Below are 25,919 nucleotides of genomic sequence, written 5' to 3' on the forward strand. Positions count from 1 at the left end.
CCCCCCTGAGAGCAGGCAGCTACATCTCTTGGGAACTGAGCAGATAAGCCCCTTGGCCATAGAAACAGAGTATAAACAATGAAGTGAATAAATTGAAGATAGCGGCTGCACATTGAGCACTGTAAAAGCAAATCTTGTAAGAGAGTCGCACAAATGCACCTTTTCTCTTAATTCTGCCCCATGTTGAATTGTTTTCCAGGTTGCCAGTACATCTTACAGAATATTAAATGGTACCATTACAAAGTACAATTTATCCCACAAACCTTAGGCCCGCGTATGGCTCTGTGAATGGAAAAATAAGAATGTTGGCTTTTGGAAGGAGGGTAAAAAAATCACCAAAAGGGCTGCAACAGGAAGGGGTTAAACATTCCTTCTTCTCTTATGTAGGTAGGTCAAGGTAACAGAAACGTCTCAGGCAGGGTTGAGCTGACTCCTCACACAATATACTATTGAAGAGCACTTACAACATCTAGAGAGAACTTGAGTAACCCGTGTTGATACTTTGACTCTTATTGTTTTCTTGAGACTCATTCCATATAAAGAAGGATTATCTGCACTCGCCAATATTTGTGTAGCTGAAAAGATAAGCTCTTAACCTGCTCATACTCACCAGATAGGTGATGTCAGATGTAACATAAAGGGGCCAAACACATCAGATGTTTGTGGACTGATCCCACTTATTTCAGCAGGATCTGTTATTAGTGTGTATGGGGTCCCTTTCCCTACCCCCACAGTACATGGACATTGATTTTGGCTTCCCAGTCCTTTTGTTTGTAGGGACATAAATGTTTCCTCTAGCTTATTTTTTTCAACTATTTAGTTCCGCCTGATAAGTCCCATTCAGGTGAATGAGAGGCAGGAAATACCGCCTGGTGGGTGCGGAATTTGATGTGGATTTTTAAGCGGAGTTTGAGCAAGCGGAAAAATCAGTTTCTAATTCCTGCAATGATGTGTACATAGCAGATATTGTGCGACCTGCTGATAGTGACTAGAGATAAGCGAGGATATTCGATCGAACACCTCCCCTGCATAGTTATTGGTGTAAAAAAAAAAACAAAAAAAAATGCCAGGGAAGGTGGGAGGGGAATCGAATTTTTTTACTGCGTTTACCGCGTGGTACACCAATAACTACAGTATTTTTCAGACTATAAGATGCACTTTTTTCCTCCAAATATGGGAGGAAAATGGGGGTGCGTCTTATAGTCCAAATGTAGTGTAGGAAGTAGGGTATAGGCGGCGCAAGTCTAGTCTAGTATAGTCTGCTTCCTAGTTGGTCCCGTCGGTGCGAAGCAAAGGAGGTAAGCTAATAGCAGACAAAGGAGGGACCGTGAGATGGAGTGCTACAGGCAGGGCAGGCAAGTTAGAAGAAGGCCTGCGGCGCCTGTACTTAATTATCAAGTCCCTACACTCCAGACCTTTCTTGACATCTGCCGTTTCAATACGGTAGATGCCGGGTCTTAAAGATGGTGGCCGCTCCTGCAAAGCGGTTGCCATAGCTGTCGTGTCTCCACTGTACAGGAGACCCGATAGCTATGGCAATCGCTCTGCAAGAGCGGCCACAAGTCTTAACAGCTAATGCCCTCCATCACTCATTACTACCTTTGTTAACCCCTTCCCTTCCCCCAGAAAGTTAAGAAGCCTCCCCTGATACCTGTACTGTAGCAGGCCAGCTCCCGCAGGAGCCGACCCGTTCCTGTGCCACGTGGGAGCCTTGGCTTGTCATAGGAATATTAGTATTGAGGCTGGTCTATGACCAGCCTCAATAGTAATATAGAGCATCTCCCATAGACTGCAATACAGTTGTATTGCAGTCTATGGGACTTGCAATCAAATGAAAAAGTTTTTTTCCCTATTTTTCTCCTTTAAAACTATAGTGCGTCTTATGGTCCAAAAAATACGGTATGCAGGGGAGGTATTCGATTGAATACTACTCGCTCATCTCTAATAGTGACTTGTAAGGTGTTTCCAACCTGTAGCACAAGATGGTGGTTCTACACCTGGCTCCTCCACTTACTCCACGTAGGGACTATCTGGCTTCTTCCGTTTATTTCTCAAATACTATATACAGTATTCAATATGGAACTTGTATGCAGTTCTGCAGTTTCCATGTACAAGCCCAGGCAGCATTTCACGAAGGACAAGAGACTACCAGTCACAACCAGTAAGTCAGGGTTTGGGCGGTTTTCAGTGACTTTTATGATGGTGTATTGTTACACGCTGAACTCATTGTACTCTCTGTTGCGTGCTGCGTTGTCTTTATTATAGATTTCCAAACTACAAGGTTGATTTCCCAAGTCTAAGGCAGTCATGTGCCCGTTGCCTGTACTACCAGGTCTTCATGGTGTTGAGGCTGCTGTAATTTTGTGGGTGTGGTTATAGAGATGAGCGAACACTGTTCGGATCAGCCGTTCCAAACAGCACACTCCCATAGAAATGAATGGATGTAGCGGGCACGCGGGGGGTTAAGCGACCGGCCGCCGGCAAAGTGTACGTGCCAGCTGCTTCCATTCATTTCTATGGGAGCGTGCTGTTTGGAACGGCTGATCCGAACAGTGTTCGCTCATCTCTCCATAAATCTACTGTCACCTCTCCTGACATGTCATGGTATTTCATTGTACCCCTCATGATGTTACCGTTCTGGCGCAATATCCTTAAAGGGGTATTCCCACGTCGCATACTCACCAGTCTTCGTTGCTGTAAAATCTTCTTTCTTCCTGCTTTGTTGTGTCATTGGTGGGCGGGGTTACATATGCAAAGCCAGTGGCGAGATGCCGCTGGCCCTGCGTGCACGCTCATAGATGGTGAGACCAGTCTAGCCTTCACAATGCGAATACAGACCCGGCATCCGCTGTAATAGAGAGGCGGATGCCGGGGAGGGTTAGATGCCGGCACAGGTACCTGCAACATCGCAATGCTCCTGCCCTGCATGAAGCCAGCAGCGGCAGGAGCGATGCTGTTATTCCGCTCCTCCGCCCCTCCCCCCGGAATAGCAGCATCACCCCTGCCGCTGCTGCCTTCATGCAGGGCAGGAGCATTGCGATGTTGCCGGCATCTAACCCCCTAATCTAAACTACCCCCCCCAGGCTCGCTCCCTTGCACTTAGCCCCTCCTCCCTCCCCCCCTCAGAGCAGCAGATACATCACTTGACTTATGACCAGATAAGTCAAGGGATGTATAAAAAAAAAAAAAAAAAAAAAAAAAAAAAAAGAATAAAGTAAGATAGTGGACAAACAAAGCAGTTTTGCTGAAGCATTGTATTTAGGAAAAGTCTTACATCCACATTAACAAGCAGTATAGATAGGATCCTTGTGATGGGACAACCCCTTTAAATATCCCTTGTGATGGCTATTTGTTCCGGGATGAATTCTAAAATGCATCGTCTCGTGTAACGCTAGGGCTTTGCGGGCCAAAGAATTGCACAGAGGTCGTGCGATAAACTTTTCCTCTATGGTTATGTAGTGTAACGTGTGACTGCGACATGACAGCCGCCGAAAATCCAAACACGTTTTCATTTTTTAACCATAGACTTCAATGGAAGTTGCATGGATGGCGGTGTTAGTGTAACTTTTTGTCATGTGACATGTCTCCATGTAGTCTTAGCTGTATGTTTCGGGTTTTTTTGTGGCGCTCTTGATATAAAGTGATTTGGCTGTTCTGCTGCAGAATCGGTGACTAGTTTACTCCCATGACTTGGAGTCTCGGGGATGGTGGTGTGACCCTGTTATAATATGTGGGGTCGTGTGACTTGCCTATATACTCCTTACTGGGGAAGGCTTGCAGGATATTGGGATTTTCTGGTAATTATGGCTTTAAATGAATTTTATTCAGTGCTGTAAATTAGACTGGTATGCAAGGCCTTGTCTTTAGGCCTGTAAATTAGATTACCTATGGCTGCTTGCATGAGGAGGACGTCTATGTGATCCTTAAAGGGATCATCTCAGAAATGACTTTTTATGATTTACCTGTAACTTAAAGGGGCTCTATCAGCAAAATTATGCTGTATGAGCCCCACATATGCCTGAATAGCCTTTAAAAAGGCTATTCAGGCACAGCTAATCTTATTTTAAACCTCCCCCCTGTTTTAAAATAAAACCATAAAAACATATATGTAAATCATGCCTATCGTGCACGGTGGGCGGTCCTCCACGGTCCGACGTCATCTTGCTGTCACGCCTTCCTCTTCTTTCTTCTTCCAGCGACGTCCTCCTGTCCTCGCTCTTCCCCGCCTTCATGTAAAACAAATAAAACGTTATCTAAGTGGATGGTTATAGTAGCTGCATGACCAAGAAAAATTATTTATTACGCTTCGTAACATGATCCAAGGTATCCTCGCGATGTTCCCAAACAGGGTTTCCTCACCCCCTTCTGAGTTTCGGCTCTAGTGGTCTCCCAGGACATTTCACAATTTGGGAATGCCCGGAAAAGCATTTTGGCGTGACTGAGGCAGAATAAAATAAAAATAAAAATTTCTTAGTCTGACAGCAGATGGTTGAACATCAGGATGGTCACGCGGCAGTAGCTGTGGAACTTGTCCGGGTGCAGTCGGTGTACATGGAAATGACCCCTTTATGTGACTATGGGATGTACCAAATGCTTCCACCTCATCTGCAGTTCCTCTATCAGCATAGGTAGTTGCTGTCGGATCACTGACGGACGTGTAGTCTTCTAGTCTGACCTATCACCTTAATACGTCCTCTGTCTAGTGCTATCTGCAGTTCTGAGGGCTCAGCTGGTCGACTGTGGCCAGTAGCCTCTTAGTTTTTCTATAAGCCACCTTTTGATCTTCCTGCAAACATGGCTTTGCCACAATTCTGAAAGTTGTAGAAAGAATCACATGATCGTGTACATGCAGAGCTGTTGGCACATGGCCTGTGCACTCTCTGCTGCCATACTTGTACAGGTCTTCTCTCTCAGCTTCATGTGAATGGAGTCCAGTGGAACGTGCTAAGAAATTTTTAATATTTGCTTGGAATCCAACAATCTGAAAGCTTCTATACTCCATAGATACAGCTTGGAGCAATCTGCCGTAGGTTGGCTTTTATTTGTATACCGTATGTACTCGAGTATAAGCCGAGTTTTCCAGCACATTTTTCATGCTGATAAAGCTCTCCTCGGCTTATACACGAGTCAGGGTCCACGGAGCACAGAAAACTGGAAGGACCTGGAAGGGGGAGGTCCTTTAGTGCTACTGCTCTGTGATTGGCTTGTCATGAGGTCACGTGACTGTGATGGCATCAAAGGTCCTGTAGCAACTGGTATGGAACATCTGCAGATAAGGTTGAGTAGCTCCGCCCACACCAGTCTGATCACATGGTCATGACGTCATCAGAGGTCCTTTAGCCCACTAGGATTTAGCATCTCCCCTGCAGATGAGTGGCCGGGATTCATTGTGTCTTATGGAAGATGTCTGTTGTATGGAGGAGAGGAAGCTCCAGTAACGTGACACACACAGGGACCTTCCTTTAGTTACTCTGCCTAGTAATGTCAGGCATTTGGGGTTATTCATTTAGTTTCAGTAACTCCATGTGCCTCACATTAATAAGTTACCCCATCATGTCCCTCCTATTAACCCCTGTGTGCCCCATATAAGGGTTACTAATATGTGAGACACATGAGGGGACTAATGAAGGACCTTAATTATGAAGATACCTAATTATTACCTCTATATGTCCCACATATCAGTAACTCTTATGTGAGGCACACAGGGGGTTAATGTGAGGGACATGATGGGGTTAAGGGCTATTACTATGATCCCCATGGAGTTACTAAGCTGCAATGCACATGACCAGACTTTATCTGTAATGGTGGATTCCCCCCTCGGCTTATACTCGAGTCAATAAGTTTTCCCAGTTTTTTGTAGTAAAATTAGGGGTCTCTGCTTATATTCGGGTTGGCTTATACTCGAGTATATACGGTATATGCTGTTAATATATAGTATATTAGTCTTTATCACTATTTACATGGCTGTGTTTTTCTCCAGGATGGCAGCACTCTGTGAAGAATAGAGGACTTTTGTGTTTGATGCCATCTAGCCGCCTGCCAGTACAAGCACAAATCCGGCTTTATTCTTCAAATGAGCTGAAGGAAGGAGGTGGACCAAGTGAGGCCAGTGCCACGAGCCCGACAGATAAATCTACAGCAGGTAAAGACTGCAGAGAGTTGGATAACTAATACAGATGTAAATGGCGGGAAAACTGCTGCTGCAGCCCCCAAATAACCAAAACCCCGCTCACATTCAGTGGCCCATGGCTGGATGAGTTTGAAGGTAATACCCTGGTTTTACCTACGACATTGTGCGACCATTGGCAAGGCCCATTGCTTGTAATGGCTCGTAACGTGTCCACAATAACTTTGCCAAGAATTACTGTGTTAAAGACGTGATCCCATGATAGATCTACAAAGACTTTTCTATCCTCAGGGCTTGTGTGGATATGAATTTCAGATCTGGCATGTACGACAATGTCCGTGGTGAATTTCTGCTGCTGATCTTAGGATAGTCGAGTACATTAGGACTTTTTCCGTTTGCAAGTTTCTGACTTGGATTATAATATTCAAATATCAAAAAAAGGACAAATTCTGGTTCTTTGTGACTTAAAGAGAACCTCCAATTATAAACTGACTTATAAATGAGTCGATAAGGTCAGTATAAGAAACTTTGTAGTATATCTTATTAAAGAAATAGGTTTCCTTTTCCACTTACCAGGCTACTTTTTACAAAGCAGTCTATGGAGAGGGGGAGGAGGAAGATAAACCCCTTGAGTGAGAAGCTCTCTTTTCACTGCTATATCTTAAAAATAAGACAGAATCAGACAAGAAATAAATAAATCAATTAACAGTCTCGCCTCCCCTCCCCTCTCCATAGACTTCTGTGTGTGAATGAATACAGAGCTGGATACCATATAAACAGTATGAGTGAGGAGGAGAGTAGCCTAATAAGTGGAAACACATGTATTGTACATGTACTATCCAATTATAAAAGGTGGTTTCATATGTGGAGGTAGCTTTAAAACAATAATATTGTTTTTCACAGATAGCACACTGACCCATTCACTTCTATGGGCCTGTGAATTACACGGTCATGTGTGTGGCCGCGAAATATAGAACAGGTCCCATTCCTGCCCTATTTTGCGGCCGGTGCTTCCATGGCTTCTATCCCTTTAATGAAAGCAGCTGCGGAAGTGTGGCACAAGGGGGATATCCGGTTTTCCCCTGTGTGCCGCCCTTGCCTTTAATTCGCCACCAGGTCCTCCATTCCCCGATAGGCAGGATCTCTTGTAGCCAATCTGTGGTGGACAGGGGGAAAGTAGACTTTCAATGATGGGAAATAACAGATCTGGCCATGATCAGCATAAAAAAACGATGAATTTATGAATCTGTTTCGTATTTTGCATGAGAAAATAGAAAGCAGAAGAGGGGCCGGATCGTCCTCTAACGTTACTGCAGTGACTTCCTTAATGATCCTGCAAACACAATGCCAAAACGGGTGGAGATGGGGAGCGTTCCAGTAGACATGTAGCATTTTAGACACACTTCAAATTTAGCACTTCAGTGCAGCTGCTATATGGGGCATGGCTTGGTACAATGCATGTTAGCGCTGTATTGATTTTGCTGCAATTGCTATTTCATGTTTGTTTTGTCATTGAAGTCAATAGGCCGAGTAGTAAATCGGTAACACGATGGCTGCGGCCACCAGAGTATTACTCTGACCTCTGTGCTGGATTATAAATGACTGTGCAGATATGGAAAGTCATTGTTATGTAAAGAGAGGTGACGACATCTAGAAAATTATTACCAGTTGTGTCCATTTGTAAAACAAAGTACAGATTTTACTAAAATTTAAAATTGGAGTCGGTAAAACATAGCTCAACTTTTCAACAATTTTTAATTTTTCAGCAGTATTTGTGTTATTTGGGGCATTATGATACAGGCCCAAAGCCTTATGGTAGCAGTAGCAGCCTGTTGCCATACAGGCCCAAAGCCTGTGCTAGAAGTAACAGGCTATTACTACTACCGCAGGCTTTGGGCCTATATGGTAATATCCCAGACCACGTGACATCTGGGCATTACCATATAGGCCTGAAGCCGGCTAGGATTAACATCGGATCCCGGAGAGGTGAGTAAAACTGTTTATTATTTTCTCTCACCTCCCCTGGGGCTCCGATTATTATACTAGGGGGTCTGAAAAGGCCCCCCCGAGTATAATAATAGTGGCAGTGGGATCGCAGCTGGAGCTCGGGCCTACTCACTGCCGGCCTTCGCGGCCTATAGTATAAGGTGACGCGGGGATCGGCAGTGAGCAGGCCCGGGGACAAACAAACATTAAGTTCTCATACTTACCGACCTCGCGCTGCTGCTCCCGCTGTCGCCACTGCTCATCTTCTCCTGTGTCTTAGCGTAGGGGGCATGATGACGCCGCCTGTGATGAGACGCTGTAAGACGTCATCGACATACGCCGGGTGCGGGCCTGAGCTAACATGGCCACGTCACCCGCCGGGGGAGAGGGCCGGGACTGGAGCGGAGGTCCGCTGCAGCGAATCAATACGGTCGAGTCAATTACCGTATTGACTCGAGTGGTAATTTCACTGGTCTGCCGTAAAAGACATCTGTGGGAGGGCGCTGGAACAGCACTGCAGCCGATAGGTGGTCGGTGAGGCAGTGCTGTCTCCAGGGCCACCTTAAAGGGATTCTACCACTAAAACACATTTTTTTCTAGTTACCACGTCGGAATAGCCTTTAAAAAGGCTATTCGTCTCTTACCTGTGGAAGTGCTCTCCGCCGCGCCGTTCGTTCAAAATACCGGTTTGTACCGGTATGCTAATTAGTTCTCTCGCAGCGATGGGGGCGTCTCCATTGCAGCTCGAAAACCGACCGCAGCGCCGCCTCTCTGGTCTTCGGTGTCCTCCCCTTGCTTCTTCAGCGTCTGTCGGACGCCTGCGCAGTACGCTCTGTTCGGCGAAGATTGCCGAACGTACTGCGCATGCGCGAAATTGCGGTGCCCGCACTATGGCTGGGACCGCAATTTCGTGCATGCGCAGTACGTTCGGCAATCTTCGCCGAACAGAGCGTACTGCGCAGGCGTCCGACAGTACGCTGAAGAAGCAAGGGGAGGACACCGAAGACCAGAGAGGCGGCGCTGCGGTCGGTTTTCGAGCTGCAATGGAGACTCCCCCATCGCTGCGAGAGAACTAATTAGCATACCGGTACAAACCGGTATTTTGAACGAACGGCGCGGCGGAGAGCACTTCCACAGGTAAGAGACGAATAGCCTTTTTAAAGGCTATTCCGACGTGGTAACTAGAAAAAAATGTGTTTTAGTGGTAGAATCCCTTTAAGATGTTTCCAAGGTAGAGAAGATGCTCTGGAAACATCTTGGGGCGGTCCTGGTTGCAGAGTTGCCTCACCGACCACCTATCGCTGCTCCAGCGGCCTCCCACAGATGTGTTTCACTGCGGACCAGTCATGTGACATTTTCAATTACCGTATTGACGCGTATACTCGAGTATATACAGTACTTTATTTAAAAATTCTGGCTTCTTTCTATGAAATTCTGCGTTTCTTCATTGCTTTCATTGTTTTATTATTGAGAACAGAAATCTGCTTTCACTAGGAGTACGAGTCTTGTATATCACAGAGAAGCTGAAGCGGGAGTGTCTCTTCAAATAGTTGTAGCTCAGGCCTAATAAACCTAGAACACTAATTTAGGCTAAGGCCCCACGGCCATAATCGCAGCGCTAAAGTGCTGCGAAAAGAACTGCTGCGTGATCGCATTGCGGTTCTTTCCGCAGAGCTTTGCAGAGAAAGTTGACGGAGTTTTCCTCTGCGGACTTTCTCTTCCCATTATATCTACGGGAAAGCCGCCGGCGTTTCCGTAGATATAATTGACATTCAGCGATTTGCAAAGCCGCAACGGCTTTGCAAATCGCAGCATGTCCGCACTGCGTTTTTTTTGCTTGCATTGTAAAACACCCCGATTTTTCCCGCAGCGTTTACGTGCTTAATTTCACATGGCAATTTTTTTACAAAAAATATATGCTAGTCCATGACTGTAGATTTCTTCGGAGTGAACATGTCCAAACCATGACTGCTTTTTTTTTTTTTTTTTTGTAGTCTGGGGTCTCTTTAGACCCCAGAGCATTATTAGCAGAGGCCAATGGGAGGTGCAGAAACATAGAAAACAGTGTTAGGGTGCATTCACACTGAGTAAACGCTAGCTTATTCTGAACGTAAAACACGTTCAGAATAAGCGGCGTCTAAAGCAGCTCCATTCATTTCTATGGGAGCGGGGATACGAGCGCTCCCCATAGAAATGAATGGGCTGCTTCTTTCACTCCGTGCAGTCCCATTGAAGTGAATGGGGAGTGCCGGCGTGTACGCTCCGGCATGAGCAGAGCTTGCCGTATACGCCGGCACTCCCCATTCACTTCAATGGGACTGCACGGAGTGAAAGAAGCAGCCCATTCATTTCTATGGGGAGCGCTCGTATCCCCGCTCCCATAGAAATGAATGGAGCTGCTTTAGACGCCGCTTATTCTGAACGTGTTTTACGTTCAGAATAAGCTAGCGTTTACTCAGTGTGAATTCACCCTTACTCATCTCTCCTGGGCTCCAGCATGGGTCTTCATTTTCTTCAGACCTCTTCTGGCCTCCTGAATGACATCAGACACAACTGAGAGCTCTGATTGAGCGTTAGCAGTCACGTGACGCCACATGACTGGTGAGGCCCAATCACAGGTCTCAGAGGTTTCTGACGTCATTCAGGAGTCCGGTAGAGGATGAAGACCAGCAGTGGAGCACAGGGGAGGGGAGTAACACTGTTTGTTATATTTGATCACCTTCTATGGACCTCCACTAATTATAAGATTAATATTAGAATATAATGTTAGCAGTTCCAGTTTTGGATGTGTTTGGTCCAAGTTAAACTACTAGGCAGGATTATCCCAACACATACTCTTGCACTTACAATGATATCCAGCAGTATCATTGTCGATGATAGTCTGATAGTCGGGCCCGACATTGGTCAGCTACTCTAACTAGCCTGTGGAAATAGACAATTTATGGGAGACAGAAGTAGAAGGAGCCATCCACTGTATAGTACTGGAGTACTGCGGGCTACACTATGCCTTCTGCACCTGCACAGACCTACTGAAGTCGATGACCCGATTGGTCGAGAGGGAGTGTAATAACATTAATGTCTATGGCTTTAGGTTGATGGGTTCAAAAAGCACGTTTCTAGGCTGCCATCATTTTATGGTCAGGAGGGGCCACATGGTGGCTCAGTGGTTAGCACTGCAGCCTTGCAACGCTGGAGTCCTGGTGTTCAAATCCCCCCAAGGGCAAAAAACCATCTGCAAGGAGTTTGTATGTTCTCCACGTGTTTGCATGGGTTTCCATCCCATATTCCAAAGACATACTGATAGGGAAAAATGTACATTGTAAGCTCTATGTGGGGCTCATAATCTTCATTTAAAGGGATTCTACCATTAAAACCCTTTTTTTGTAGATAAGACGTCAGTCTCTTACCTTTAGATGTGATCTCCACTGCACCGTTCCTTAGAAATACCGTTTTTTACCGGTATGCAAATTAGTTCTCTCACAGCGATGGGGGCGGGCCCCAGCGCTGGAAATACGATGGGGGCGTCCCCACTACTGCTCGAAAACAGGCTCCAGCGATGCCTCTATCTTAGGCTGCATCCTCCTCTTCTTTCTTCGTCTTTCTTCAGTGTCACCTCTGACACCTGCGCAGTTTGATCTGCCAGTGAGACACTAGTAGAGCTGACTGCGCGTGCGCGCAATTGCGGCGTTGGAACTCTGGCCGTGGACATGCGCAGTCGTCTCTACTAGTGTCTCACTGGCAGAGCCAACTGCGCAGGCGTCGGAGGTGATGCCGAAGAAAGACGAGAGAATCTTATTCGTTGTATCCCACTGGTCAATAAGTGGTGGCATATCCTATCCGTACACAATAACTTTATACAACGGGAATTGCCCTTTAATTCTAAACCCATAGGATCGCCATGTCCATCAAAATCCAATTTTTTAGTATTTTTCGTCTATGCCTGACCACAAAGTGGTTAAAGCCATTACATTCCAACCACGTCTAGAAGTAGTTTTAGGCAACAAACTAGTCACTTATTACAGATCCTGAATATCTAAGCAGCAATACTTCAAGCTCCATCTCCCCCGCATAAGATTTATAAGACAAAAACATCTGCCGTCATTAGCAAAACAAACGGATATTAATTTCCCTGAAATCCATCAGTTCTTTGCATTTTCGGGGAGGTTTTGTTCTTTTTCCTGCGATGCTTCGTGATAAATGTATGTGTTTAGAATTATTCATTGTGTGCTTTCTGTCAGCGTCGTATTGTCCTGAGTTTTATGAAGAAAAACAAAAACAAAATCAAATTTTCAATCTTCGGTTTAGAAAGAGCCAAATTTTATGGAGCCAATTCTTCTGCGGCTGTCATATTAACCGATATTAATTCATTGTGTGATTAGCCGCCAATGCGGTAGAGCAGAAGGGGGTTTCTTGGAAAACGTAGATGGAGTGCGATCGAGGCCCGGCGTAGCAGTTCCAGCCGTAATACGAGATCAACATCTAAACCAGAAGCGGAAAGGGTGACGTATACGTTTATAGGAAAATCACAAGTTCTGCTTGGATAGGCCTTGTTCCAATTAGGGTAAAGATCATGATAGGTGATCATTCAAGAAAACAGATCATTATGGGGCGGAAATTGTCTTTCCATGGAAATGACATATTATAATTAGTAATAGTTTCATCGGTTCCCATCAGTTTTTGGTTCTCTGCACAAATTCAGTTTTTGAAACAGTCTCAAAATCCTCAAAAACTGATTTCAAACCGCTCGTTTTAAAACCCATTGATTTCAATGGGTCATAAAAACTATACATAGTTGTGGATTGCAAACCGTTTTAGCGTGAGGTTCAGTGTATTTGGAATGTTATAAGTCATTGCAGATTACAGAATATGCAGAAGACCGTATATCATCCCCGTGATGGTACACAATGTCAAGGTGAGGGTCAGTTGCTGCTGCTTATTTTTTCCATCAGGCCAGCAAATCTGAACACTCTCATGGGTAATAGGCAGACATGTAATTCAAGGGTACTTCTAATAAGGAGGCTCCTGACTTGAGCTCTTTCACGATTTTCCCTATCAGTGTCATATTGATTTAGCTATAATGAGCATTGTTAGAGATTTCATTTTAATTCTGCCTATGTTCTTTAGTTTTTGCGCAATTAAAACTGTACTTAAATAGTGTCTTAGTTTTTCTTTGCTCATCTGCCTTTATCCCACTCATAGATTCCCAATCTTGGCAAGCTTCTGCTAGCCGTCCTCTCCATTCCTGGGAGCGGGTCTGCTGTGTTGGTGCTGGATCTTCCTGTGCCTGATTTCCCATTGTGCAATGCACACCCCAATTTGGCTTTTTCTGTAGTCACAACTGTCCTGTGTGAGTGGTTCAATCTCCTCACATTGTACTGCCATTAGTCACTACTAGGGTTGAGTGATCGTGTTCGGAAAAGATCAGACTCCGATCGGTGATCGAGAAAATTTTGCGATCGGAATTCCGAACACTATCTTTTTAGGTGGGATCAAGATCGGTGATTATTTCCCACAATGCTTTGCCACTGGCCAAGCATTGTGGGAAAAGCTAACAATGTTAGCCTTCACACTGAGTATATGCTCTGCTCATTCTGAGCGTAATGTCGTTCAGAATGAGCGGCGTTAAAACAGATCCTATTGATTTCTATGGGTGCCGGCATATGTGCGCTCCCCATTGAAATCAATGGGCGGATTTTTAACATATTGCTTTCCATGGGAGACTAGCTAACATCTCTAGTAGCTACTTACCTGCAGAGATGGCTGGCGCGGTGCCCGGTGTTCTCGTTCTTCTTCGCCTCGCTGCCCCCACCTCCCAGGTTAGTGTTAAAGACCTAGGAAGAAGGCAGGGCTTGTGGCTTAGGAGAGTGTAGGCGGGTACAGAGCGGGGAGACGTCACATCTTCCCTCCCAGTACCCGCCCACACTCTCCTAACCTGGGAGGCGGGGGCAGCGAGGTGAAGAAGAACGAGAACACCGGGCACCGGACCAGCCATCTCTGCAGGTAAGTGGACACCAGGGGGGACTAAGTAGCCAGAGGATTAAAAAAAAATAAATCCTCTGGCTACTTTAGTGATTAAAAAAAAAAAAATCGTTTTTAAAAATCTGATCTCCGATTAGTAAAAAAAATCCCATTGACTTGCATTGGGATTGGAATTGGGATCGAGATCGGGTTCGAATGAAAAATGATCGGAAATCGGATTTCAAAATCGATCCTGAAAAGTCAAGATTGGCTCAACCCTAGTCACTACTATTTAAAGTATCGCTTTGCTGTGATGCTGTTGGTGGTAGTAATAGTAATGGCAGCACAGAGTGCCCTGTATGTCTTGGACACACAGGATAGTTGTGATTACAACTAGAGCCAGCCTACTGTAGCTTGAAAGGGAGGAAGGAGAGGATTAATATTAGAGGCAATACTGTGCGTTCTGAAGAGCGAGGAGACCAACAGGAGGGGGAAGTGGTTCTGGGGACATTGAAAGCAAAGCCCTACCCCCCACTTCCTCTAAACCGTCTCAGTGTCTCTGCTGGTTAGAGACAGATTTCATATAACAGGTAATAAACAGCAAATTAAAGGGAAGGAAGACTCCTAATGGCTGAAACATTGAAGCAACTGTAAACACAAAAACATCACTTTTCAGTAAATTTATTTATTATTGTGCTTACTTATATAGCGCCATCCTATTCTGCAGCGCTTTACAGATATTGTCAGTCACTGTCCCAAATAGGGCTCACAATCTACATTCCCTGTCAGTATGTCTTTGGTGTGTGGGAGGAAACCGGAGTACCCGGAGGAAACCCACACAAACACGGGGAGAACATACAAACTCCTTGCAGATGTTGCCCTTGACAGGATTTGAACCCAGGACTCCAGCGCTGCAAGGCTGCAGTGCTAACCACATTAGTCATTTGCACTTTTAATTGTGATCTCATTCTGTTGTGAGGATTTTAGTAAAACATGGCTGTATATGTGGTATCTATCACCTACAGATGGATGTTTTATGTAGAAACCCACAATAGATGTGATTCATTCTGAGAAAATGGTGATGCCGATGCATATTTTGGAGATTTGGAGGTTTGTTAACAAATTTCTTGTCTTCATCAGGACTGGATCCTGGCAAATCTGATCAAAAAAGCACTTTACCCCCAGACCCTATTCAAGTAAAAGGTTAGTGATCACTTCTGTTTTTAACTCTGTGCACACCAGTGCTGTGTCTTTCTTATCTTTGCCATGACTGCTATGCCGGAGATGCTTTCAAGCAAAGCCAGACAGATTCAGTAGACACCTAATGGGATCCGTCAGGTTTCTATCAGATTTTTGGTGGTTTTGACATCAGTAATACTATTGCAAACGATGCTATTCTAAAGCCCGTGTGAAGTGGAACCGTCGGCTGTACATAGCTTATTGTTTCTTTCTCTATGGTTCTTTAAGGTGCTGACCTCTCCTAAAAGAATGGAATAAATTTTTTTACTCCATAAATATTGCATTCCTGTCTGGATTTGTAATGGGGTTAAAGTAGGTTCCCACTTACCATGAGTTATTTTCCCTGCTATGTGTGGCTGCTACGCTACAGTCACACCTGCATTGGAATCCTTTCTTCTCGTCCCTCTACAGGCAAAAATAGTGGACGTAACCAGAACTTTAAATGGATCCTATCACTCAGACATGATTTTTTCTAGGTACCACGTCGGAATAGCCTTAAGAAAGGTTATTCGTCTCCTACCTTTCATCGTCTTCTCCGCACCGCCGTTCGCCTACAATCCCGGTTCTTGTCGGTATGCTAATGAGCTGTCTCGCAGCACTGGGGGCGGGGCCCAGTGCTCAGACAGCACTGGGGGCGGCCCCAATGCTGTGAGAGAACTCTCCAGTGCCGAATTCTCTTTTTCAGCAGCGTCATCTTCCTCTTATTCTTCTAGCGGTGGCTTGTAACTTCTGAGGCCTCGGGCCTTGGGTGGAGCAGTCTGCGCATGCCCACAGGCCACGAGAAAATGGCCGCTTCCAATACTGTGCACGCGGCCATTTGGGAGGGGGGCACTTCTTAACCACTTCCGGACCGCCCATAGACTATATACGTCCGGGAAGTGGTTGCCTAGTTCTGACAGGACGTACCTGTACGTCCAGTCAGAACACAGCAGCTGCACGTAGATCGTGCAGCTGCTTTCAATGGGAGCTGGCTGTAACTTCAGCCGGAGCTCCCAGAGAGAAGACAGGGCAGATTTATTACCTCCCCTGCCTTCTCGATCGCTGTGTATACAGCGCTCAATGAGCTATGGACGCTGCTATAATTCAGCTGCCCTCTGACCCGGCAGACACGTGATCTGCTGGGAGCAGAGCTGCTGGGTCCTACATGACCCCAGATCAGCTCTGCATACTGTGTATACAGCGTGCAGGAGGCTGTATTTCTCCTGCAACTGGGGTTAAATGTACCAGCCTCAGTTATAGGAGAAATCAGCCTCAAGTACAAAAAAATAAGTGATCAGATGTCCCCAAAGGTCTCTTATCACCTTATGGGGACACAATCTGGAAAAAATATAAAATAAAAATATAATAAAAAAGTTTAAAAAAAAAAAAAAAAAAAAGTAAATAAAATAATAAAAAATAAATAAATAATACGCTAATAAAACGCCGTTATTAAAGGTTATAGCTCCACCCCCGACACCATACAAAATAAAAATTACCGTAACGGAGAGGAAAAACTATATTATAAAGTTTTTCAGTGACACTTTGTGTTATTAAATAAAAAAAAAAATAATAAATTGAAAACCAGACACAATTTCCCTCCTATTTTGTTTATATTTTCCTGGATATAAAAAAAAAATAAAACACATTTAAAAATAAAAATAACATGAAAATAAAGCCGTATGTGTCCCCAAAAAAAAGACGCAAAAATTAGTTGATTGAGACATACGGGAAAAATGTTACAGCCCTCAAAACCGCACATACAAAATAAACCTAAAATGTGTCTGGTCCTGGACCACAAATTGGTACTGAAGTGGTTAATATGTAGTCTAACTGGATAATCATTGCCATTCCTATCCTATTGGTACGACATGATTTTTATAAGCAGGACGTTCAACACCCCAAACTAACCAATTCCTGATTCTAAAAAATAAATGATATTGTCCCCCTACAGGGTCTCTGTAGGATTCAGTTTCCAATGGCATCATCAGGGATTGGAAACTTTGTACAATGTATGCAAAATTTGCTTAAAGTTGCAAGTCTTATTTCAGTTTGACATGTGTATCTGTATCCTCACGACAACGCTACCTCTCCCTTTAATTTGGTAATAGTAACACAGAGTTTTCATTGTACAGAAAGGAGTCTGTGTCCCAACTACGAAACTTCATAAGTGAATCTAGCAGAATAAATATGTAAACCATAACCTGTGCTGGTATCTGTATTACAGTGAAAGCAGTGCTGAAAAAGAGAGAATATGGAAGCAAATATATGAAGAATAACTTTGTCACTGGAATACGAGCAATGAATGAATTCTGCCTTAAACCCAGGTATCGCATATGTCTCAAAAAGGGGCTGTGTGTGATGGATCAAGAGAAATGTATGTCTGTTCTTTGTAGAGTGGAAGGCCACCATAGACGCCTGTCATGTAATACCGGCTTGTAGTGAATATACTTAATGGGACTATTCAGGATAAAACATTAATGGCCTGTCACTTTATCAGAGCAATGGGGGGTCCCACATCTGGCACTTTCACCCAATACCTGATATCTGCACAATGTACAGAGCTGGAAGACTGATCCATACACTCTGCTTGGAGTAACTCTGTTCCCATTCAACTGACTGTACGCTAAATACCATAGTACAGACAATACATAGTGTACAGAGCCATCTTCTTCCAGCTACATATATACAGGGCTGTTTCATGCTGAAGCCGGTTGTCGGACCCCCAACAATCTGTTATGGGTAACCTATCCTAAGGAATAAGCCATTACTATCCAGGACAACCCATGTCATGGTGGGAAAGAAAATGATATATGAATAGAGAACTGAATGCCTTGGTGATAATCCAACCAAAAACAATGGGGGAAGGGGGAGATTATTGAGACTGACATTCTGTACGCCTTGACCTTCCTGTATCAAAGCATTTTTGCAATGAGGATCATAATATGACCGATTACATGAAAGTTTTGGAAGGGAATTTCAAATCAAAGAGAGAATGACGCATTCATGAGTGTAAATTTATGACCCTGCTTCAAACACTGGAGAGGGGGTTAAATTTGTCACATGGTTTTATGTCACTTTACAGAAACCTGTGAACTGATAAGGACCTGTAAGTGTTTACATTGTCTCTACCAATTACTAACAGCACTCTACCCCCCTTCCTCCTGGAACTCTAACACCCTATGTGCCCTTTGTGTACTGTATATAAATATGCATCCTTCAGAAATTGTTTAAATTTACTTGAGAAAGGACCCGAGAGGTCCGAAACTTAATCTGTCATCATTATTAGTTAGCCATTAAAAAAGGTATCAACTACTGAAGACTATCAAGTTTTTAGTTTTTTTATATTTCCTACCCACTGGCTAACACGGTACAACAACAAACATTTTCCTTATACTTAAGAAATTAAGTGTATATTTGAAATCGGGTAAGACATTGCTTTCTCTGTACATTGAAGCAGAATACGTTGGTGCTATTAGCAGCTGGACATACAGTGACTAAGCTCGAAGCAACAATGAGAGTGTTATTGTGAGTGTAATGGATTGTACAAAAAGAAACGGAAGAGCTGTGTAAATAACATTGGCGGTAAAGGACAGATTAGCCTCCATTTTAATTATGTTCTGTGCAAGTGAAATCCAGTTTATCCGCATTAACCCCGTTATTTCTTCCTTTTTTACATCAGCGACCTGGAGTCACTGCGGAAGATTAGACGAAGAAGTCCACATGACGACTCTGAATCATTTACTGTGTTCCTGAGATCAGATGTAGAATCAAAGTAAGTGTGTGGTGTACTAAAGCAACTCCGATTTAATAAACTTTTCCTTGCGTGTCTTACTTTCTACTGCTCCGGATCTGCAACTTATAACTTTCAAAGGGATTCTACCATTAAAACTTTTTTTTTTTGTGGATAAGACGTCGGAATAGCCTTTAGAAAGGCTATTCGTCTCTTACCTTTAGACGTGGTCTCCGCTGCGCCGTTCCTCAGAAATACCGTTTTTTACCAGTATGCAAATGAGTTCTCTCACTGCGATGAGGGCGTCAGCATCGGTGCCAGAGAAGCGTCTCCAAGCGCCGCCTCCTTCTTCGTCTGCTGCGTCATGTTCAATGTCTTCCGGCGCAGGTTTGTAACCTAGCAGAGCAGACTGCATAGGTGCACAGGCCACGGGAAAATGGCCACTAACAATACTGTGCAAGCAGCCATTTTCCCGTGACCTGTGTGCCTGCACAGTCTGCTCTGCTCTGCTAGAAGTTACGAGCCTGGCGGCGGCGGCGCTTGGAGACACTTCTCTGGCAGTGGTGGGGACGCCCTCATCGCTGTTTGAGCGCTGGGGCCCGCCACCATCGCTGCGGGAGAACTCATTTGCTTATTAGTAAAAACTGGTATTTCTGAGGAACGGCGCGACGGAGACCATGTCTAAAGGTAAGAGACGAATAGCCTTTCTAAAGGCTATTCCGACGTCTTATCCACAAAAAGTCGTTTTAATGGTAGAATCTCTTTAAGGAAAAGGGACAGGATAAACAGGTTGGTGTGGTAGGGTGAATGCAGGTCAGTAGTCCTGCTCTAAAAGACTGACGTCCTGGTAGAAGGTAATGGCATGTATCCCAGAAACTAGAAACCTGGCTTATTATAGTTTGTAGAATCTAAATTGGAGGGTAGATGGCAACCCAGAGGGAACGTACACCTCCGAGGTGCTCAGTCTGTACTCTTGTACCATAGAGTCCCCCCATATAACGTCATGATTATAATAAGGACATTGTGCAGGTATCCCCTCTACAAAACAAGTAACATGAGCCTAAAAGAAGATCATGACAGATGAGCAATAATTCCTTTTTGTCCAATGTGGTTAGGTGTGTGGCGGTGTCATCCATAGGCAGAAGAGGACCCTCAATACACCGTTTTGTCTGCTACTTTACCTTCCTGCGTTTCCGCTTGCCCTAAATGTTAACTGGAAGTTCTTCGGCTGATCCTGAGAGCAGGAGTCCCCTGGAGTATTAGCGCTGTAGTGTTTGGCAGAAAAAGAGATTAAACCAGGCTGAAGCTACTAGACGGGGGTGTAGGTACTAGACAGAGGTGTAGGTACTAAACAGGGGTCCCATAGCTCCCTTGCAGAGCTAAAAATAAAACACACTGTGGTGTTGCTTTACAATTCAGTAGCTAAACAGGACTATTCGTTCTTTCTCTCTTGAAAACAATGCATGTCTAGACAATGCAGAGAAGGTTATGACGGTGTAGCCAAGCTTTGTGCCTTTTCACCTCCGTTGGTGAGTGTGCAAAGAATTTAGAAAAAAATCAGAACTGTATATTTGCATGAGGTGTGTCACGGGATAGTTAGAGTCCGGCAATAGGCAATGTGTAATATATATTTCATGTGGAATGTATTCTCTAACCTGTTGTAAACATCAGTGTGTAGTTGGCTGATTAGGGTCTAGTGTGTTAGCACATTGTATGCAAATACCTCTAACTAGTGAGGACCAGTGAGGACAATGGGTGGAGATAATCTGATCAGTGTCTCCAAGAAGATGTTGGACGGTGCATTGTCCACAGGAGACAGGGAGTCTGCTCTCCTTGGTATAGGTGAGGGGGGAAGGATCTGTGACTCAGCCCTCCCCACCCACAGATAGAGGAAGTAACAGTCTTAGTATATAGTTGTAGCTAGCAGTTAGTATGTGTTAGCCGGCCTGTGCACAGCTCTGCAGAGAGCCAGAATTTAGTTACAGGACCAAGGAACCAAAGTTATCATTGGATTGTGACTTCTGTGGACTTATTGTTATTACGGTTGATGTGACCGCCGCCGGCTACTAACTTTGTGGATTACAATAAATTGCTGTTGTCTCCCGACCTCTTGCGTCCCTGTTGATTCAAAAGACCATCCGGAGGAAGACGTATACCTTTGCTCTGTGACAACTGGTGGCAGCAGTGGGATCAACAGCGGACAGCGAGATGGACTACAGCAGCCCAGCGATTAATGGAGCCACAACCTCAGAATACAGGAACTGGACTATGGCAAGTCTAAAATTAAGGGCCCGGGAACTAAACCTGAGTTACCAGGGAAGAACGAAAGAGCAACTGATCGAGGCACTGGAGGAGATGACCCTGCAAAGCGACCATGAGGAGGGCTGCCCCCAGGAGACAGTAGAGATACGGGAGTGGCAGGTACAGACCCAAAAGAGCAGATGGGTTGTTTTGTATGAGGAGGAATTGGCAGTGCTGGGGCTAGGAGCAACTGCAGAGCAAAGGAGTAGAGCATTACAGAGGGCTCAGGAAACGGAGAAGGAGGAACAGAGAATGGCGCATGAAAAGGAAAGAATGGCGCATGAAATGCGAATGGCTGAGATAACTATGCGGAATTATAATCAAACGCCGACCCCCAGCCCAACAGTGAGAGAACCACCATATGTCTCCCATAAACACTTCAAGACCTTTGATGAAGCGGCTGGGGATGTTGATGGATATTTTCAGGACTTCAAACACCAGTGCCGCCTGATGGAAGTCCCAGAGAAGGATTGGGTCCGGTATCTGGTGGGGCACCTACGAGATGGGGCTGCGGAAGCTCTCAGAGCCATGGACCCTAGTGATCAGCGGGACTATGAGGCCATTAAAAGAGCGGTGCAGAAGTATTATGCAGTCACTCCAGAGACCTACCGAGTTCAGTTCCGCTCTTTGTCTTACAATGGGGGAAGCTCCTTCCACATGTTCGCCCACAAGTTGAAGCAAGCATGCAAGCGCTGGCTAGAAGGAGAGGAGGCTGTCACAGTCGATAAGGTCCTCCAAGTCATACTTAAGGAACAGTTCTTTTCCCAGTGCCCCGCTGAGATCCGTGAGTGGGTGCTGGAACGGAACCCAGCCACAGTTGAGCAAGCTGCTTCCCTTGCAGATGAGGGCCTGACCATCAAGCCGCAGTGGAAGAGGTTGTTTGCAGAGGAGCGGAAAACTACCACAGTCCGCCAGACACCCTTCAGCCAGCCAACTACCTTTCGTGCCCGGCCTCAGGATTACAATTCCCCCTCTACCCCTGTCCCAGCCCATCGGCCTCCAGCTATGAACAACCCTGTCCCTAGACAACGACCTACTGGAAGAATGCTAGAGCGCAGATGTTTTGGGTGCGGGCGGCCTGGACATTTGCAAGCTAGTTGCCCTGTTAACATGGGGGCACGGGCCACCGTGGCATCCCGGCCTATTCACTACCTGGGAACCACTCCTAGGACAGAAAGTTTGGCCCCATTTCCAGATGACTCCATGAATGACACATCTGTTCCACCTCCAGGGGTCTATGGGATTCAGCCTTCCGCCACACATCCCGCAAACCTTCAGAGGAAGCACTTGCAGGAGGTCCTACTGGATGGCCGAACAGTTGTTGGATTCCGGGACTCGGAAGCTTTCCTAACGGTAGCGGACCCCCGAGTTGTGCGACCCGAGGCCCTAGAGGAGGGCCCTGGCATTTCTATCAAGTTGGCAGGGGGTACTCGGAAACGTATTCCTAAAGCTACCGTGGAACTCGACTATGGTTATGGACCAAAACGATGCACAATTGGTGTGATGAGCGGGCTGCCGGCCGATGTTCTGTTAGGCAACGATGTTGGAAATCTACAGTGCCACTTTGTGGGAGCAGTGACCCGAAGCCAAGCTCAGAGAGACGCCAACATGGATCCACCGGATTTTCTGCCAGATGCCAGCCCTTCAAACCTACAACTTTACCATTCAGTACCGCCGAGGGAACCAACACCAGAACGCAGATGGGTTATCCCGGCAGGAGGACATATGAGCTATAGAGACTGATGTGCATTCCCCAATTTACCTGTGTAGGCCAATTGTGTCATGCACATGTTTTGAGAGGGGGAGGGGTTGTCACGGGATAGTTAGAGTCCGGCAATAGGCAATGTGTAATATATATTTCATGTGGAATGTATTCTCTAACCTGTTATATACATCAATGTGTAGTTGGCTGATTAGGGTCTAGTGTGTTAGCACATTGTATGCAAATACCTCTAACTAGTGAGGACCAGTGAGGACAATGGGTGGAGATAATCTGATCAGTGTCTCCAAGAAGATGTTGGACGGTGCATTGTCCACAGGAGACAGGGAGTCTGCTCTCCTTGGTATAGGTGAGGGGGGAAGGATCTGTGACTCGGCCCTCCCCACCCACAGATAGAGGAAGTAACAGTCTTAGTATATAGTTGTAGCTAGCAGTTAGTATGTGTTAGCCGGCCTGTGCACAGCTCTGCAGAGAGCCAGAATTTAGTTACAGGACCAAGGAACCAAAGTTATCATTGGATTGTGACTTCTGTGGACTTATTGTTATTACGGTTGATGTGACCGCCGCCGGCTACTAACTTTGTGGATTACAATAAATTGCTGTTGTCTCCCGACCTCTTGCGTCCCTGTTGATTCAAAAGACCATCCGGAGGAAGACGTATACCTTTGCTCCGTGACAAGGTGATATCTGCAAATGGTTCTGCTTGGGGATGCCTGCCACATTGTATGGATCTGTGGTTAGCTGAATACATAGGAGTCTTTTGAGACCTATAGCAAAGACAATATAACATGCCTTAGAAGGTGTTCACCTCCTTGGACAGCCTCAGGAGGTCACAGCCCACTAGTAATTGATTTAGGGCTTGTTCACACGGGGCAAGAGGGTGGCGGATTCTGACGCCGAATCCACCTCAGAATCTGCCCCTTCACAATAGAGTTCTATGCAGCTTCTTTTCTGTGAGTGGTATGTTCCTGCTCACGGAAAAAAGAAGCGAGCTGCCCTTTCTTCAGACGTATTCTGCGGCTGGGTCAGCCCCGGTGTCCACCTCACGACAGCACCCTCTGGACTAGGCCCATTCATTTGGGCCTTCTCCGGAGTGGGCATATTTTGGTCCTATTCTGACGCAGCTTCCCGCATCAGAATCGGGACCAAAATACGCGGTCCTGTGCCCTGTGTGAACGAGGCCTTAATATCTCATTCTGTGTATTGTTAGAGCATTATCTTACTCGATATAGTAGAGCTTTAGGAGTTAATATGAAAAGTTGTTTTACAGTTTGATCTAGTCTTTGGTAATTCGGACACGTCAGTAGAGGTGACTGATCCTCTCTCTCATCTGCCAGTTGTACACTGTTCTCATTAAATGACTACGTATAGAAATGTATTGTAACTAGGCAGTATTCTGCACTTTTCAGGAGATAGTGAATGGACCCTCTGTCTCCAGAATGATAATTTGTAGATAACAATAGGTAACTCTTTACACAGAGCTCTGGAGGTCTGGGGGAGCCCTGAAGCCATTTTCAGGGAACGAAAGTTAAGGAAAGAAGAGGAGATTGCCTACAAAGAAAGTGAGTTGAAATATCAGTTTATACTGCAGCCATGTATTATTTAATACTGTACATTTACTAATGAATTATGAACTTTTTATATACTTGCAAATAGTGAAGCGTTGCTTTAAGAGGATGTGCAATTTTAAACTTAAAGGGGTTGTCTGGGTTGAAGGATTTTATGGCCTATCTTTAAAGGCGTTGTCCCATCACAAGGATCCTATCTATACTGCTAGTTTATGTGGATTTAAGACTTTTACTAAATGCATTGCTTTATCAAAACTGCTTTGTTTGGCCGCTATATTTAATTTATTCACTTCATTGTTTACACTTCGTTTCTATGGCGCTTGGGATTATCTGCTCATTTGTCAAGTGATGTAGCTGCCTGCTCTCAGGGGGGGAGGGAGGGGCTGGGAGCAGCTCTGAGCTGTTTGTGTCTGATAAGTAGCGGCGCTTCTCAGATAGGGGAGGTGAGAGCTCCGGGATTTCTGAGCTCTTATCAGTCGGTTTAAAGAGGACCTTTCACCATATACGGGCACAGGCAGTTCTATATACTAATACGAACTTGATATGGATCCGCAACACTGAGGTAAGTATAAAATCTTGTTTTATTCCATCAAATTAAAATAGGTCAAAGGGACCTCCAGACAAAACATAAATCCATTAAAAAGTGCAACAAAAGGAAGAAAAAGTGAGAAAAAACATAATGCCGCGAGTCTGACGCGTTTCGGGGTTTTTAATGCCCCTTAGTCATAGCTCTATCGGTCAGTTCTAAATGAACCATTTTTAAAGGTAAATTCAGGAGATGAAACTTCCACCCATCCTCCCGGCTCCACAGCACAGCGCGATTGACGCCGCGAGGCAGAAGGACGTCTCTGGCTAATGGTCAGAAATGCCCTTCTGACTGTAAAGCGCTACGGTACCGGGACCGATAGCGCTTTACACCGGGCATGGATCGGGAAAGCCGACAGTGCGCTGAATTCAGCGCACTGTCAGCTTTCTGGCAGTATATAACACTGCCTGTGCCCAGATATGGTGAAAGGTCCTCTTTAATTGAATTTGGCTGATAAGGGCTGAGATATGGAGTCCGTTACCTCTGTATGTAATGCAAACTGACTCAAATCCAGCTCTGCTATATCAGCTTCACTCTGTGGTAATTCAATTACAACCAATCCTGTGCAAGTGAAACCCCGCCCACCAATGTGCCGAGAAAAGCAGGAAGTGAATAGAGCACAACAGCCTGCAGGTTGGTGAACAAGCGTCATGGGAATACCCCTTTAAGCCGGCCCCCAGACCTGTTAGCTGTACAGAGTTGCTTATTGCACCTGTCCTGTACAC

At 45.3% G+C, this 25,919-nt stretch overlaps 1 protein-coding gene across 1 annotated transcript in view; it reads left to right on the forward strand.

Annotated features, from left to right (window-relative positions):
• SLC30A9 (solute carrier family 30 member 9) overlaps positions 1-25,919 on the forward strand; it is an 88,451-nt gene that overhangs the window by 7,182 nt on the left and 55,350 nt on the right. The window contains exons 2-6 of the mRNA XM_075261613.1: positions 5,981-6,142; positions 15,212-15,274; positions 17,514-17,613; positions 18,969-19,061; positions 24,520-24,602. Coding sequence (XP_075117714.1) covers positions 5,981-6,142; positions 15,212-15,274; positions 17,514-17,613; positions 18,969-19,061; positions 24,520-24,602 — 501 coding nt within the window. The remainder of the gene's footprint in view (positions 1-5,980; positions 6,143-15,211; positions 15,275-17,513; positions 17,614-18,968; positions 19,062-24,519; positions 24,603-25,919) is intronic.

Source organism: Leptodactylus fuscus, chromosome 1, assembly GCF_031893055.1.
Source record: "Leptodactylus fuscus isolate aLepFus1 chromosome 1, aLepFus1.hap2, whole genome shotgun sequence".
Taxonomy (NCBI): domain Eukaryota; kingdom Metazoa; phylum Chordata; class Amphibia; order Anura; family Leptodactylidae; genus Leptodactylus; species Leptodactylus fuscus.